General features: G+C 52.8%; 5 protein-coding genes across 5 annotated transcripts; 3 read left to right on the forward strand and 2 right to left on the reverse strand.

Moving 5' to 3' along the window:
• Nucleotides 1-621: 621 nt before the first annotated feature.
• Nucleotides 622-2,433, reverse strand: AYL99_03311 (protein phosphatase; the record flags this gene model as incomplete). The annotated part of the gene is made up of 7 exons (XM_018834827.1): nt 622-1,010; nt 1,081-1,323; nt 1,379-1,585; nt 1,636-1,720; nt 1,771-1,844; nt 1,900-2,218; nt 2,398-2,433. The coding sequence occupies 7 exons, from the start codon at nt 2,431-2,433 to the stop codon at nt 622-624; spliced, it is 1,353 nt and encodes a 450-aa protein (XP_018694477.1).
• A 668-nt stretch (nt 2,434-3,101) lies between these two features.
• Nucleotides 3,102-5,915, reverse strand: AYL99_03312 (hypothetical protein; the record flags this gene model as incomplete). The annotated part of the gene is made up of 2 exons (XM_018834828.1): nt 3,102-4,164; nt 4,759-5,915. The coding sequence occupies 2 exons, from the start codon at nt 5,913-5,915 to the stop codon at nt 3,102-3,104; spliced, it is 2,220 nt and encodes a 739-aa protein (XP_018694478.1).
• A 2,692-nt stretch (nt 5,916-8,607) lies between these two features.
• Nucleotides 8,608-9,584, forward strand: AYL99_03313 (hypothetical protein; the record flags this gene model as incomplete). Its single annotated transcript, XM_018834829.1, has 3 exons — nt 8,608-8,724; nt 8,780-9,283; nt 9,345-9,584. 3 exons carry the CDS (start codon nt 8,608-8,610, stop codon nt 9,582-9,584), a joined length of 861 nt encoding a protein of 286 aa, XP_018694479.1.
• Nucleotides 9,585-10,368: 784 nt separating this feature from the next.
• Nucleotides 10,369-11,538, forward strand: AYL99_03314 (hypothetical protein; the record flags this gene model as incomplete). Its single annotated transcript, XM_018834830.1, has 1 exon — nt 10,369-11,538. The coding sequence occupies one exon, from the start codon at nt 10,369-10,371 to the stop codon at nt 11,536-11,538; it is 1,170 nt and encodes a 389-aa protein (XP_018694480.1).
• Nucleotides 11,539-12,891: 1,353 nt separating this feature from the next.
• AYL99_03315 (hypothetical protein) lies at nt 12,892-14,134 on the forward strand (the record flags this gene model as incomplete). Its single annotated transcript, XM_018834831.1, has 3 exons — nt 12,892-13,240; nt 13,328-13,644; nt 13,700-14,134. 3 exons carry the CDS (start codon nt 12,892-12,894, stop codon nt 14,132-14,134), a joined length of 1,101 nt encoding a protein of 366 aa, XP_018694481.1.
• Between the last annotated feature and the right edge of the window lie 1,020 nt (nt 14,135-15,154).

Consider the following 15,154-nt stretch of genomic DNA (forward strand, 5'->3'; position numbering starts at 1 on the left):
GAGCCAGAAGCCCGACTGGCACACGCTGCGCCTCCCCAACAACTTGGTATGGACAAATCCAAATGCTCAGAGGGAAAATAAGAAAAACCTGTTGTTGGCAATGCCGTCACAGGTGGCAGAGTGCGATGCCATGTGCCTTCACAGTGTCTCTAACGTCATCCGATGCCACACCGGACACTGTACGAGGTACTGTGTGGATTGCCCGCTATTGGGCTGGATATTCTGGTCCTACAACACAGGGAGGGTCCCCTTTGGCGGTGGTTGTTTACACCCTCTACGGAAGAAGTCGGTCGACCCATGAATAACTGGTGGTTGCGATGCTGCGCTCAAAACAACTCAAGGTATGCCCTTCCCCCCCACGCGGTGTATATAGATAACAGGTGCAGAAAAGTGGCATCAATCTACCGTCGTGCTCGGCTCTGCCTCGTCGCGCAATGGTCATGAGAACAGGGCTGCAGCAAGGAAGGCACTCAGTCAGTCAGTCCCTTCGGCACGCTCTTCCACGTAGGTCTAAACCAGTATCATGCATGCTAGGACTCTTCGTCAATGCGGTGACCGCAGGGGTATCTTGCGTCGGGAAGAAACTAGATCTGCCTGTGTGGTCTCACTCATCCCTGGCTTTCAGGCAGCAGCCTTCTGTGTCGTGTCGTCCGCGGTTCCTGTGTTCCCAGCGTCTTTGTTGTGCGAGGCATCCAGGTGACTTGACGCTTTCGAGTTATCGCCCGCCGACTGGGGAGCTGGGGTGCCTTCTCGTTCGCTTCGGGCAGACTCGATGTCTGATGTGTCGGGAGTGCCCTTCTTGACCTGGTTCGCCGCATCTTTGTCTTCTTCGCTCTGATCAAACATGTCCGTGTCGTCTGAATCCGTCAGGACCTCTGTCCCGTCCCCGAGCAAAATAATCCTCCCACCTCGACTCCCATAGCCCCGAGATCGATGGTCTAAATCAAGCTCGTATTCGTCTGGGCTGTCATGGTCGAATTGATGTCGGACGCCTGGTCCACGGAATTCAGCTGCGGGTTGTTAGACCAGACTTGGCCTCATGGAAGCTGAGGTTGGACTTGCCGTACTCTGGTGGCGCACATGGTCCATCACCGTCTGCCACTCGTTTGCTGATCATCTCATACCACTCTTCTTTGGTTTTGCCGTTCAATAGACCGATAACGATCATCGTCATATTGTCACAGCCAACACCTCCAGTTTCACTGTTGGACGCGAGGCAGTTGTCCATCATGTTCTCACAGATGAGTTGAAGCTCTTGTTTGGCGGCAATACCTCTTCGCACAAACTCGATCACGGCTTGTGAAGATTGACAATCCCAGATCCCTGGCTCATCATCAGCCACACGAAACACAAGTAGAGGGTCAGCGGAGTAACCTACCATCGCAGGCAATCACCAAGAACTCGTCGTCGGAAGAGACCTCATGCGTGATTACGTCGGGAAAGGCTGTGACAATCTGCTGCTCGGGGGAGAGATCGGCGCTCTTCTTGAATTCAAAGTCGCCTATGGCACGTGACAGGGCAAGGTTGCCATTGACTCGACCAAAGTCCACGAAGCCTCCAGCGGCACTTATACGGGCTTTCTCGCCTAGTCTTCTCATCAGCTCGTGTCATCCGAAACACAACCCAGTGACGTACCTTCGTTCTGGGGTTTGTGGTCAAAGGACAGCGGCTTCGCTCTCCCTTTCACTCCGAGGACAGTGCGAGAATCTCCAGCATTGGCCTAGAAATATGAGTCAGAACACCGAGAGATTTGGAGCATGTTGAACGCACCACCCATATTTTGTCTTTTGAAATGATGCCCACGGACGCGGTACATCCGGACACTTCGTCTTCGTAACGGGCATCTACACGATGTTTTAGTACCCGAAGGGATGGTGTTCGCGTGGGGGCATCCCATACCGTTGAGGATGGCACGATCGGTGGCGAGAAAGCCGTCCTTCAAGGCTTGTTCAATGTCTCCTTTGACGAAGGCGTCTTGTTTTGCGACAATCTTGTGGACGTTCTCTCCTGCAAACTGCGCGACTTTTTCCCCACCATGGCCGTCGTAGACACCAAAATACGATAATCGTTTATCTGGCGGGGCGGGCTGTTTGTTCTTGCCACCGTCCTCGGGTTGTAGGTCGAGTACTGCTGCGTGTGCGTCTTCCATACTTATACGCCATCCCTGCATTGCCGAGAGGCCATAGTAAACACAGTCATCTGCGCCGCTATCGGATATCTGTCACGTAGGAGCGTTAGCCACCGAGTTCGTTACTTTGGTGACAGCGATGAAACAGCGAACAGGAAGTAAGCCTGGCGGTCTGGCGACTCTGGACCACGCGCAGGCGCAAAAGGCTTCTTCTGAACCACAACGGAGGGGAGGGGAGGGAGGGGGAAATGGAATCTATGTGAGCACACCTTTTCGACAACGGGCTCTGACAGAGTCTGACCCATGCTTGTAGTTTTTCAACTTGTGAGTGGAATTGGCGGTGACGGTGCTCATGTACTCCTCGCACGCGATGTCATAAGCTGGCGGTGGTGGTGGCAGGTCGAAAAAAAGCAGCGGAGGGAGGACTAGAGCGGGAAGAGGCGCAGGCTCTGCAACCTGCGAGAAATATGTCGCGGCTGGGGGATGGCCCGAAAGATCGAGACCAACAATAACGCAGCCAGGTCAAGGCTCTCGGTGACTGCTGCTGGAGGTCAAGGTGTCGCGTGCAGGGGAGTCAGAGAATGTCACTTTTCAACAGAAAAAGATAATCCGAATGTGAAAGGTGGGCAGGCGAATGGCGCAGGGAGTTACAGGTGGTGATGCTTTGGGGCTTCCGCCCAGTTCGGAGTCAGTTGGTGCCAGGGCGAGTACGAGGTAAATGACGATAGATCCATTAAGCCCGCCTGCCAATCCGCCCACTGCAACTGGGTTCCCTTAGTAAGGAACCTCAACGCCCTGTGTGACCGTGTCGGGCATGCCAAGGCCTAGTGCAGCCTGTATCTACAGTACGGGAAGTCCATATTATTATTTATTACCTAGGCAATACATAATCAAACAATAGACGTCCCGTCCGCCCCGTGGTCTTACCTCTGAACTCTTTGGCCACTACAGACCAGACGGTCGACTTCAACAATCATATGAACCGGAAACTCCCTCTTCGGCGGTCTTGGGGCCTCTTCGATTCGCCTTCTACAAACCACCCTTGCTGCTTTGCATCACTGAACTCATTGTTCCTCGTGTTCTCTTGCGAACGTGAGACAGGGTTGAATGGTAAGCGTGGTAGAGACTGCGAGCTGTGGTTAGCCGGCCACTGTTGGGCTTCTGCTGGTGGTTCTTCCATGGCCGGATTTTCGTCCTCCAGGTAGCAGCTGTCGGAGGAAGTGGCTGAGTCAAACTGCCCGCTGCTCGCAATGCTGAGCTGCGCCCTCAACGCTGGTGTATTTCCCTGATAAGAGGGTACAAGACGACCCATTCGTGCAGGTTTCGGAGCCTCGGGATCAAAACCAGGCCACCTTGGCCATGAATGCTCACGGAATGCTTGGATATCCTTGACTTTGGACTCTCTTGCTGTTGATGTAGAAGCTCGCAGGCCTCGGTCTGCGAGCGTCGGGGTGCTTTTGAGCCACTTAGTTCGTGGTGAAATCATCATCCGTGCCGAGCCTGCATTTGAAAACCTTGCAGATCCTTCTAACCTAGCCCGTGCACGTTCCGTATGCCATTTCTGACGCTGCTCCTCAAAGGATAGAGGTTGATTGCCATCTTCCAAAACATCCCGCAGGACGGGACCTGATTTCCTTGTCTGAGATACAGTTCTAGCGGTGGTCGCTCCTTTAACAGGGGGTGCAGGGAATGAATCCAACACCAGCGTAGTCCTTCTGCGGTCACTCAGTGGGTTAGATGTCCAAGTATCTCGGCAGGACGTCCGATCGAGACCAGTATGACCAGAGACAAGGATACCGGCACCATGTCCAGCGCCGCTCCTCCTGTCCGGCAAGCCGATCACGTGTGGCGTTGGAATTGCATTGGTATTGGTGGTCGAATCCTCCTGTTGGCTCTGCGAACCTGCCGCTGAGAATCTGTTCGTTAATGCTGAAAGTCTCAGGATCGACAGCCTCGGATTAGCAGGCAAAGGCGCAAACGCCGAATCGCTCGTTCTCTCAACCCCTTCAGCAATTTCAAGTTGGACACCCAGAACGCTGCCAGGAGTAAGAACTTGCGAAGTTCGATGTTGCGAGAGGGGACGCGGACGTCCTGTGCCTGGCAATCTGTACCTTGAACTCCTGGGAGAGTCGTTAGGCCATGCAGGGGACATTATCAGAGAGTCAGGAAGGGCAATATCGTGATCATGGAGTAGACGGCCAGCCATTTCTGCATCTGGTGCAGACCGGCTAGGTGGCTCATGTGAATGTCCGTCAGGAAGTCCGGGGCATTCCGCGACGGAGGCCTTATTGGTTTGGTCCCTCCTCTTCTTCCTTCTCCTCAGGCAACACAAGATTAGAGAAGCTGCGAGCAATGCTCCAACAACAGAAAAGACAGAGGCCAAAACGATATGCAGCACACGACTGTCGAGCGTGTTGTCATCCGGAGCACTCATTGCTCGCTCAGATGTTTTGCTCGTGCCACTAGATCTGGAAATTGTGGGTGGCTCCGCAGTACGCGATGGTGTCGCTGCGGTAACAAGAGGTTTTCGTAGCACTTGTAAAACAACCTCTCCCGTTGCATCAGTTGATGCATTCGCAAATGTGATGGAAACATTGAGTGTCTGGGGAGATAGATCTGGGGGCACTGACCCTGACAGTGTCCACGTCTGAGTGTTAAAATCAAGCCAGGACGCTGCATTGCCCAGAGCCGCAATAGCTCTAACCCAAGGAGATGACGCCGGGGTGGTCCAGTTGTATGAGAAGTATTCCCCGGCTGTAACATTGACCTTGCCTATGATCCCGAGAGAAACATTTGAATTCCCGGTATTCTCGAGGAAGATGGTGGCATTGGCAACATCATGGTAGATATCCATGACAGTGACAGTGATAGTAATGCTGACAGAACCGTCAGGGGTCCCACTCAAAGATATTTCTTCTCTGTCTAGCTCAATCCATGCTGGAACATTCGCATCTATGCTGACAATCTGATCGTCCGTAACCGGACCCCCATTCAGGGTGACGAACGGCCGGAGTGGCATGGTTTGAAACTGATCACCAGCAGAAACGCGAATGTGTTGAGAAGCGGTTGAAAATGCCAGGACCCTTCGGCTGATCACGATTTGAAAATCAAGGATCAATTCCGCAAATCCAGGTACATTCGAAGCAATAAGTCTTAAGCCGGACATCTGGGATTCCGCCAAAGGGGACACCAACCCAGGAGTTGTGCCCGAAAACTCGAGATGAGATTCATCAAACTGTACCCATGGAGGTAGAGGGGTATTGTCGGCCGAAACTGCGTAGTATTTTGTATCAAGTGTAGCACCACTGAAGGTTTGCCTTTCGAAGGCTAGGTGAAACGACTGCTGTGGATGCACAAGTAAGGAGTTCGGCGGCGAAATGAAGCCACTTTGCTCTAGTTGAGGCAGTAGAGGTGAATTGAGCGTCAGAGTGGGAGATTCGAGGACAACAAATGTGACACTCGTGGATAACTGTCCTGTTAGGTCTGAAGCGACCAGTTGCAAAGTGGTAGTGCCTAAGTCGCTCTGATTAGGAACCCCTCGGAACTCGCGAGAAGCACTGTCAAGATTAAGCCACTCCGGGCCATCTGCGATAGTGTAGGAGATCTGGGGAGCGTTTGAGGTAAAAGTATCGGCAGAAAATACAAAGTCGTATGGCTGTGACACGTATGCAACGGGCGGAACTTGCGAATTGACCGGAAAAGCGAGCTCTGGTGCGGCTGCCACGAAATCCAGTATCGCAGCCAGCCAAAACGCCAATAAAGGCTTGTTGAATTCTGTGAGATACATTCAAGTGATCGACTGGAAGTCCGAAATCATTCTGAAAATGGGGTAGCTCGACGCTGGGGCTGAGTGTAGTTGAAGGACATTTGCAACGAAGATTTTCATTGCGGTTGCAGACGCGGGCTGCACGAGACAACGCGTCGCGAGCATTTGATGATGTTCTCGAGGGGTTGGTCGACTTCCAGAAGAAATTGAATATGTCTGCAAGGGATAGCTCTGCGCGAGAATGTGAAAACCCTCAAATCCAAGGAGACTCACATGTCAAGGCTGCAAAGCTCGGACCATTTTGACTCCATGCCTACCGGGGGAATAGTAGTCGTTGACAGTTTATTGCACCAAAAACCCACATTTAGAATAGAGGCCTCTGGCAATTTGGTTTGCTTCGCTGACCCAAAGAACAATTGTGCGACAGGACCAGGATTTCGCATCTTGGATGATTTTCTGCATCAACAAGCTACCTATACCCTGATTTCTTACAGCTGGAGACACGCAAATTTTGTGTAGAAGAAGCCCGTGTTTCCATTTCACGGTAACAGCATAGGCGACAACGGACGGACATTCCACCTCATATGAAAGCCCGACAATAACTTCCATGTTGCGCTGCTGAAGGATTTTGTCGTCAAATGAGAATACTTCCCGAGATGCAAATGCCCTGCGCTCCAGTCTCCTCATCTCATCTAAAATGCGTGTCATAGTAGAGCGAGGCAATTGCCGGATGTTGTGGAAAAGGAGGGGAGATCGAGACGAGGTATTGCCACAATGACTTGTCGCTGCGTTGCCAGGCATGACCGAGCCGGGGGTTGTAGACTCTGCCATAGCATGAAGTCGGCGCGATGACTGCAGAAGGCATGCAGCGTCGCAAGCACAAATCAAAGCAGAGCACAGTGTCGAAAGGAAGTCAAGTTTGAGGTGATCAAGATGGTTTACGCGTAAATCTTGGCTGAGGAAGCTTCCATCAACTAAAGCAGCGCGTTCTCACCAGACGCGCTTGACACTTCTCCCTCGACCGTTCACTCCCTCCATCCAGGCTTCGGATTGCTCATACCCAGATTTCTACCATTCCTTACGCGGTGGGCGACATGCCTGCAACCACCGACAAGCGAGAAAAGGCTCGAGAGGTGGTTGATATTCTCGAAGAGATATCGATTCTCCTCGTAAGTGATCACAATTCTCGTGTGCATCCATCTCACAACAAAGGCAGAACACGCAACTCGATCGGACACAACTGTCGCTTTGTGTTTCCCTCATTGAGAACGGGGTCAATCCAGAGGCTTTAGCAGTGAGTTAAGGACTGAGACTGATTCATAAGGCGGCGGGTACTAAGAGATTTTGAGACCGCCATCAAAGAACTACGACAAGAAACCCAGGATTTACAACCAGAGTCTGGATTATCTGAATGAAATCACTCTGCTGCAAAGTGCCGTCTGTTGCGCCCTTGAACCGGCTTCGGAAATCGAGGCTCGGCGATGAATACTTCCTGTCGCGAAGAAACTACCTCCTCAGCCAACTTCTCAGAGCTCTTGACAGGCAACGGTGAAGCTGCCCCGAGCATTGGCTTTACTTAGGATGAGGAGAACGATATATTTGAGAAGCGCCCGAGGACTATCAAGTCGCGAGATAGGTACCAGTTAACTGTGATGATGGGGTCGTCGCTGCTTTGTGGTGGATGGGGTGTACGAAAGGGTGCAGCACCCGGTGCTCGGAAAATCAGCGTCGTGTTCAATGTCTCGAATTCGGTCCCACTCCTCGGTTTCATATCGGAGAGGCTGCGCCATGGACAAGGTGGTGGCTATATCTGAACCGGCAAAGAAGCAAATGGCATGAATTGCATATCATTGTGGCATTTCAGCAGTGTCTCGCGATGCGATGCGACACGCACATACAGGTGTCTCTCAGCCACAATGTGTGGTGTAGCGCGAAAACCAATCGGGCCCACGTGACTGCAACGGGCTTTTGGAGAAGAACCTTTTGGCAGTGACACGTAAGATCTGTATGGGTTGCGCCCTCATGTCTCGTAAGACGGAGCGGGACACCTAATGGCTTTGATGCGCATGGGCGCACTGCGAATTGCTGAACCAGCGACATTGTATGGGATCCGCCTACCGCTTCTCATAGCAGGTTAGCATGATGCGTCTCGCTATTACGCAGCTGGCAACAGCACGCGCCGTTTCAAATCGACGAGGTCATGCATGACGTTGCCTGAATGTTTGGTGGGCGACGATCTCGGGGTGGCTGAGGGCGCCAATCGGAGGCCCACTCCGCAGTCCTAGGGGCGCCAACTGGCGCCCGTCGTGCCCAAACAGCCAAACAAAAGCGCCGGGAGGAGGCTGGGGATGCCCGATCCACCCTAGGGGCCCTGGGTTACCTGGCCGTCAATGGGAAAGCTCCATGTCTCGCTGGACCGATGCCCTGTTTTTCTGACCTCCCTAGCCAGATTCTGACCACACCGATCACAGATTGTGTGGTCATGGCCTCGTGTTTGACGCAAGTTGAGGCTGAGAGCAAACGGCGAGACACGTCGTCCTACATTTAACGGGCCCATCAGCACCACCATGACCCATCACTTGCTCAACTCAATCACTCAACCGCATCCAGCCCGAGCTCCCTATTTGAAATTATCAAAAGAAGTCGTTCTTTTCTAGGAATACATTCGTTTCTTCTGTCCAGAATCACCCTCTCCCACAAGATCCTTTCCACGATGCGGTTGTCTTCTCTCCTTACACTGGCATGTTCCTTAACAGCCTTCATTCTTTCCATCCTCTGTCTGCTTGCCGGCGATAAGAGGACATTTCTGCAAGACACCGAGATATTGACGGTAAGTACACCTCCTCGCCGATTTTATAGGCGCATGATATGCTAACGGAACAAAGCTCAACATCTCTCGTCTTGGTCATGGCAATCTATTTGAAACCTCGAGTGGTGACAGCGGATTGCTCTCGGGCTTGAGCAGCACCATTCAGCAGGATATCAACGACCTCATCGGCGATGCAGCCACGGACATTGCTTCACTCCTGGGCCTACCTGATTTCTTCAATGTCCATGCCACAGACTACTGCCAGGGCAAATATTCACCCAACTCCACTGCGCACCATGCCAAATCAAATGTGACGGAATGCTCGAAATCGTCCTTGGGCTTTCACTTCGAGCCCACCAAGATTGTCCAGGATCATCTGCCGGCCGGGATCACCTTGGGTGATATCCATTGGCCCAGCGATATCACCGACGCCGAGCACATCCTCAAAGTGGTCAGCCGCGTCATGGTGATCTTCTTCATCGTCGGCATAGTCTTGTCAGGTGTTGCCATTTTCACGGCCGCCGCTGGCATCTTTACCGATGGCCGACTGTCAGCATTCTTCAACTGGTTGGTGGATGTGGTGAGTTCTTCTTGTTCTTTCAGCGAGAAATGCGGGTTGCGGCTGACCATGGTTCTTTCAGCTGGCGTTCATTACCCTCGGCGTCGCCTCAGCCGTCGCCACGGCCGTGATGGTCATTGCAACCAACCGCATCAACAAATACACGGATCAAATCGGCATATCGTCAACCAAAGGCGGGAAGTTTCTGGCGATGACCTGGGCGGCGACGGCGGTCATGCTGCTGGCATCTTTGGTGTCTATCGTACAATGTTGTGTGGGACGATCCAGACCCAAGCGTTATGGCGGGAAAGAAGGTTACTGATCCTGCGATTGATGGACCTGAAGCATAATCAATTGACGACTTGAAGAGGATCTACGTAGATGAGAGCAAGCCACCATGATGGCGCATGACTTGTACATTTTACCAGGGTGGTGGTGGCGTCGCGACAACCAGCACCAGACTCAGGATAATGCCTAGAGATTGGGTTGCAATGCCATCCAGAATGTTGCACAAATTTTACCACATTTTCTTCTTCTGTGGGCGGGATGGACAGCAGTGAATATGACGTAATAATGGAAGTGGTTGTTGAAAGGGTCTTTATTTACACCCCCATCGCAGCCCGTGGTTGATATAGCCCTGCCCACTAGCCCCAAGAGCCCCCCAGAACCAATGAGGTGTCGTGGGCTGGTCGCTAGTTGTCCTCCCGGTGACGCACTGGCACGCGGGGCACGAAGCTTTCGCTCGTTGAGCTACATTTACTAGCCCTTGTGCCTCACCTCTGGCATCCCACTCGATCTAATTTCTTGTTGACCGCTTCCCAAACCCATATATCTTCTGTCACCTCCGACTTTTTCTGCCCAAATTTTTTTCTTCTCACACGCACTATCACTCCCCGACCTCGTGCTGTACTCTCTACTTCATTTTACCTTGAGCTTGCATAGCGGTTTCGCTGCAGACGAGACCTGTGAGTATACCACCCTGCGGCGCGGTTGTCGTTATCCTCGTACCAAGTGTTGGACAGCGAACTCACTAACTTTGGGCAGCAAACTAGCCACAGTCCCTTTGACCACTTTTCTCACACGCCTCGCATATCCTCTTATTCACCATGGTCGGCACAGCTGTCCACTTCGGCGGTGGTAACATCGGCCGCGGTTTCATCGCAGAACTGCTCCATGAGACTGGCTATGAAGTCATCTTTGTCGATGTTGTCGACGACCTCATCAACCGCATCAACGCCTCCAAGTCGTACAAGATCACCGAGGTGGGTGAAGATGGGGAGAAGAGCAAGGTCATCACAAACTACCGTGCGATCAACTCAAAGTACAACATGGACGAGGTGGTGAAGTGCATTGCTGACGCCGATATCGTCACCTGTGCTGTCGGGCCCAACATCCTCAAGTTCATTGCCAAGCCGATTGCTGATGGCATTGCGGCACGCACAAAGTCCAAGCCTCTTGCTGTCATTGCCTGCGAGAACATGATCAACGCCACCGACGCCCTCAAGGCCCTCATCACCGACGAGAAGAACATGAAGCCCGAGGTGCTAAAGGATCTGGACTCCAAGGCCGAGTTCGGCAATTCCGCTATTGACAGAATCGTCCCAACCCAACCTGCGCATGCCAACCTCGACGTTGTCATCGAAAGCTTCTTCGAGTGGTGTGTTGAGACCACTGGTTTCAAGTCGGGTCATCCAGAAGTCAAGGGTATCCACTGGGTTGATGACCTCGAGCCATACATCGAGCGCAAGTTGTTCACCGTGAACACTAGCCACGCCACTGCCGCATACTTTGCCTACTACAAGGGTATCAAGACCATCCATGAAGCCATGGCAGACCCCGAGATCCGACAAGAGGTTCACGAGGCCCTGGAAGAGACTGCACACCTCATCAGCGGCAAACACGGCATCACCCCGGAGGAGCAACAACAGTATGTCGACACCATCATCTCTCGCATCTCCAACCCGCACCTTGAGGATGTCCCCGTCCGTGTCGGGCGTGCCCCACTCCGAAAGCTTGGTCGCAAAGAGCGCTTCATTGGTCCCGCTGCTCAGCTGGCCGAACGTGGCTACGATGTGACTGCCTTAGTGCGTGGTGTGGAAATGGCTCTTCGATTCCAGAACGTTGAAGGTGACGAGGAGAGCAAGGAATTGGCACAGATCATGAGCACCATGAGTCCTGAGGAGGCAACCACCAAGCTCACTGGTCTGGAACCAAGCCATCCGCTCTACCCCAAGATCTTGGAGAAGGTCAAGATCGTCCAGAATGAGAAGAAGTAGACATCACGGGCGTCTGCTGTCATGAGACATACGAGAGGTGTTTGGCGGGTGGTGGTGCCATGGAGACGGGAAGGGATGGACCTTCTGCGCCTTTGCAGAGTTCGAAAAGCACACTTCTCAGATAGACTTTGCACGAACAGCGTCATGAATGTTTTAACGTCGGTCCCTTTTTGTCGTAGCGTTCTGGATCCAGAAGATTTATTGGTGCCCCGTCTTGACGCTCTGCTTGACCGAGAAGTAATGTTGACCCTGCGAGAGAGAGAGTCGTAATTAACGTAGACAGTGGTCCTTTCTTCCAAAGTCTCTGCCTTGAGCAACGCCAGCCAGGATGATGTTCTCTGGGTACCTTTGCTTGTTCACTGAAAAAAATCCTTCCCGTACGAATTGTTGTTCCTAGCTCTTGTGGATTGAATCTAAACCTCACCTCCATACACGCACACACACACAGAGCAGTGGTGGCACTGTGTATAGTGTACGAGGTATGTGCCGATACTCGTATGGAGTACTGTTGATCAACGCCTGTCCAGGGCAGACGGTTGCTCGCCACCCTCAGGTAGCTAAGATGACCTCGGAGGCATCGTGAGTGGGCCGATGCAAAGTCCCTTGGGCAAAAGTCCGTTTACTGCCTGCCCCGATCTGCATGGACACTTGACCCGCAGATATCCCTCTTGGTCCTGACACAGATTGGTGGAAGTGAAGGAAATCCCCCCAGCCACTCCACTCGCACGTTGGGCTCTTGCACCAATAGTATCAGTCGGAGGGCCATCTCCGGAGCGTCATAGGCTTTTGCTTGTCTTCATCTTGTTGGCCGTATCTGAGTGGAATCTTTTCCCGCCGTGTGTTCTTGGCGTGCCTCCCATGTTGCCAATTGGCGGGGAGTGGGCTGAAATGAAATGGGATGGGCTGCCAGGCAGGATTAAATTTCCACTCGAACGCTCGTCGTCATCTCTCCTGCCCTGTCTGACTGCCATCAAGGCGATCTGATGGATCAAAGGCCACTCCAGTCATTGCTTCCGAGCAGCAGTAGTGGCACCAGCCGCACCCCCAACCAATGTGCCGCCACCACAACCACAACCACCACCACCAACAGGCCTACTCGCGCTGGGAGACTGGAACGCAACAAGGTCACCCGGGTGGGTACAGCATGCGAATCCTGCAAACGACGGAGGTCCAAGGTTAGTGCAACTTTCGATTCTGCTGATCGCTCGCGCGGATGGTGAGGCTAAACAAGTTCCGGCAATCCAGTGTAGTGGCGGCCCTGCGCCGTGCACATTGTGCGTGTACCGGGGCAACAGGTGTACGTTCGACCCTTCACTCGACGGCCGACGTGGGCATCGTGAGGATCGTGAAGCGATGCTTCTGCAGAACCGCACCCTTACGGCACTGCTTCAAGCCGTCCAATTCCGCTCGAGCTCCCAGGTCGAGACCTTCATCAAATGTATCCGCGAGAATGAGCCCAGCCAAAACATCTTTGCAACAATTCAGCAGTGTCTCCGGCAATTCGACGACACTGCAACGGACAGTGCTCCACCAAGCCACGAAGACGACGATCAGAGCGGAACCCAATTGCACGATCGTCCCAGCAACAGAATCTGTCCAACGTGTCATCAGCCTTCTCTCATGGGTGCCGCGGCCTCTACTCCTCCAGGAAGCGTTCAAGACTCCCCAGGGCTGCCAGTAGCCGGCAAACAAGACCCACAAGGTAGGCAGGGTTGGCATTTCTCGTTGTGCACTCCACAGACTCAGTCAGCTCGTCCGAGCCTGCCCCCAGCTGACCTCCTGGCCAAAGAAGAGGCACCTCAAAATGATACTTCGTGCCAGCTGGTGGCCCAACAAGCACAACCAGGAATCAGTGTTGAAGGGCCGAATCCCCGTGGTTCTTCGCACAAACATGGAACACCGCTCTATGGCATCCAAACGCTGGTTAGGCAGGAGAAGACTCCGTTGAGCGACATTATCACGGGATTTATGGACAGTGCTAAGACCTTGATCTCATGTGGCGCCTCGCTGTCTGGAGTTCTTGGGTCAGACACGATTGACGTGGAGCAGTTTTTCTGTGACCGAACTCAGGAGGATGGCTTGACAGTGAGCGGCTGGGCCTGTGAGGTCAGTACTTCGCTTTCATATCGGCCTCAAAAGAGCTAACGTCAATATCTTCCAGCTATGGCGCAGCTTCCATGATTGGGACGTGTACGTCCGACTTGCGCAGATTTTGGCATACACTACAGTCATGCGCTGGATGCTGGATCCTACGGCGCTATCCTATGCTGCCATACCAGACATCCTTAAACCACGACCGATCCAGTATATGGTACCGCATCACATTGCGCTCGACTTCTTACCACTGCCACCGTTGCGTGAAGCTCTTATCAAGAACCTCCGAGACTGGATGACGGCTTTGCCTGCAGCAGCGCTAAGTGTCAATTGGGCCCGCGGTATGGACGAAGCAGTAATTTGGGGCGAGTCGAACCGTCGCCGTTTGCTCTCCAGAGACTTCATGGAGCATGTCACAAACTACCAGAACTGGAGCATTGGGGAAAGCATTCTAGGGGCGTTCCCTGAAGTCGAGGGGATGATTCGCCTTGACAGGATATGAATATTGGTGTTGGCGTTGCTGGTTCTCCGGGCCATGGAGAGATATGGAGTTGGTATTTCCCTGGTATCTTATTTGTCCGAGACACGACGGAAAGCAGAATCACCAATTCTATTTTGCTGAACCAATTAACACTTGGCAGGGGACACATGTCTTTACAAGCGGATCTACACCGCACCGAGCCACAACTATTGGCAAATGCTGTCCAGGACAGTTCAACGCCGAGAGTTTGCGGAGATGGAGTCGGCAACCTGCCAGGCGCTTACACCTGTTGATCAATGATCGCTCGCAGATCAGGGACTGGAGTGGTCAGAGCTGCATTATGAGTCCTCAAGGGCCGCCAGGACTAACAAACAAGCCAACATCCGTGTCTGCACACATCGGCTAGGGTATGTTAGCCTCACACGCGACTTTCTTGAACCAACTACTGCGGATCCCCATCATCCAGATGGTCACGATGGCCCTCGCTACCACTTTCCCCATTATTAGGACAGCAGGGTGGAGACCCCAGGCCTTTGGGAGGGAATAGTTAGAAATCAAAAGCCGATGCAGAAGAGGGTATGCAAAGACAGAACAACAGCTATCCGTTTCAATCTTCCGAACATCGGACCTCTGGGCCAGGCTGAAGCCTTCGATGGTAGCCTCGAGCCTAGCTGGTATCTCGTCGAACGGTTTCTGATAAATCTACCTGGTCCATCTGAGATATCAGACTTGAAAAGCTCCTGGGTGCCGGAATCTATATTTCATGTTCCACTCAAGAGGCAAAGAACGCCATTGGTAGCTTCCCTGTGTTTGAGGGAGAGACGGGAAATATAAGGATCCTCAGTTGGGACACATGGAGATTTTTCAGCAATTTAACCTGGAAGTTGCGTCTCACAGCCTGTTTTCCTTGCATCATTATGCTTCGCACGTTGTGCTTCACAGGTTACACCTACCCCTCCACCCCTCTTCAAGACGGGACGAATCTCGAAGCTCGTCAACTGTCTTCTGCTGAAGAGACAGCTCAAAGGATATCTCGCTTGT

Source organism: Fonsecaea erecta (genome assembly GCF_001651985.1).
Source record: "Fonsecaea erecta strain CBS 125763 chromosome Unknown Scaff3, whole genome shotgun sequence".
Taxonomy (NCBI): Eukaryota; Fungi; Ascomycota; class Eurotiomycetes; order Chaetothyriales; family Herpotrichiellaceae; genus Fonsecaea; species Fonsecaea erecta.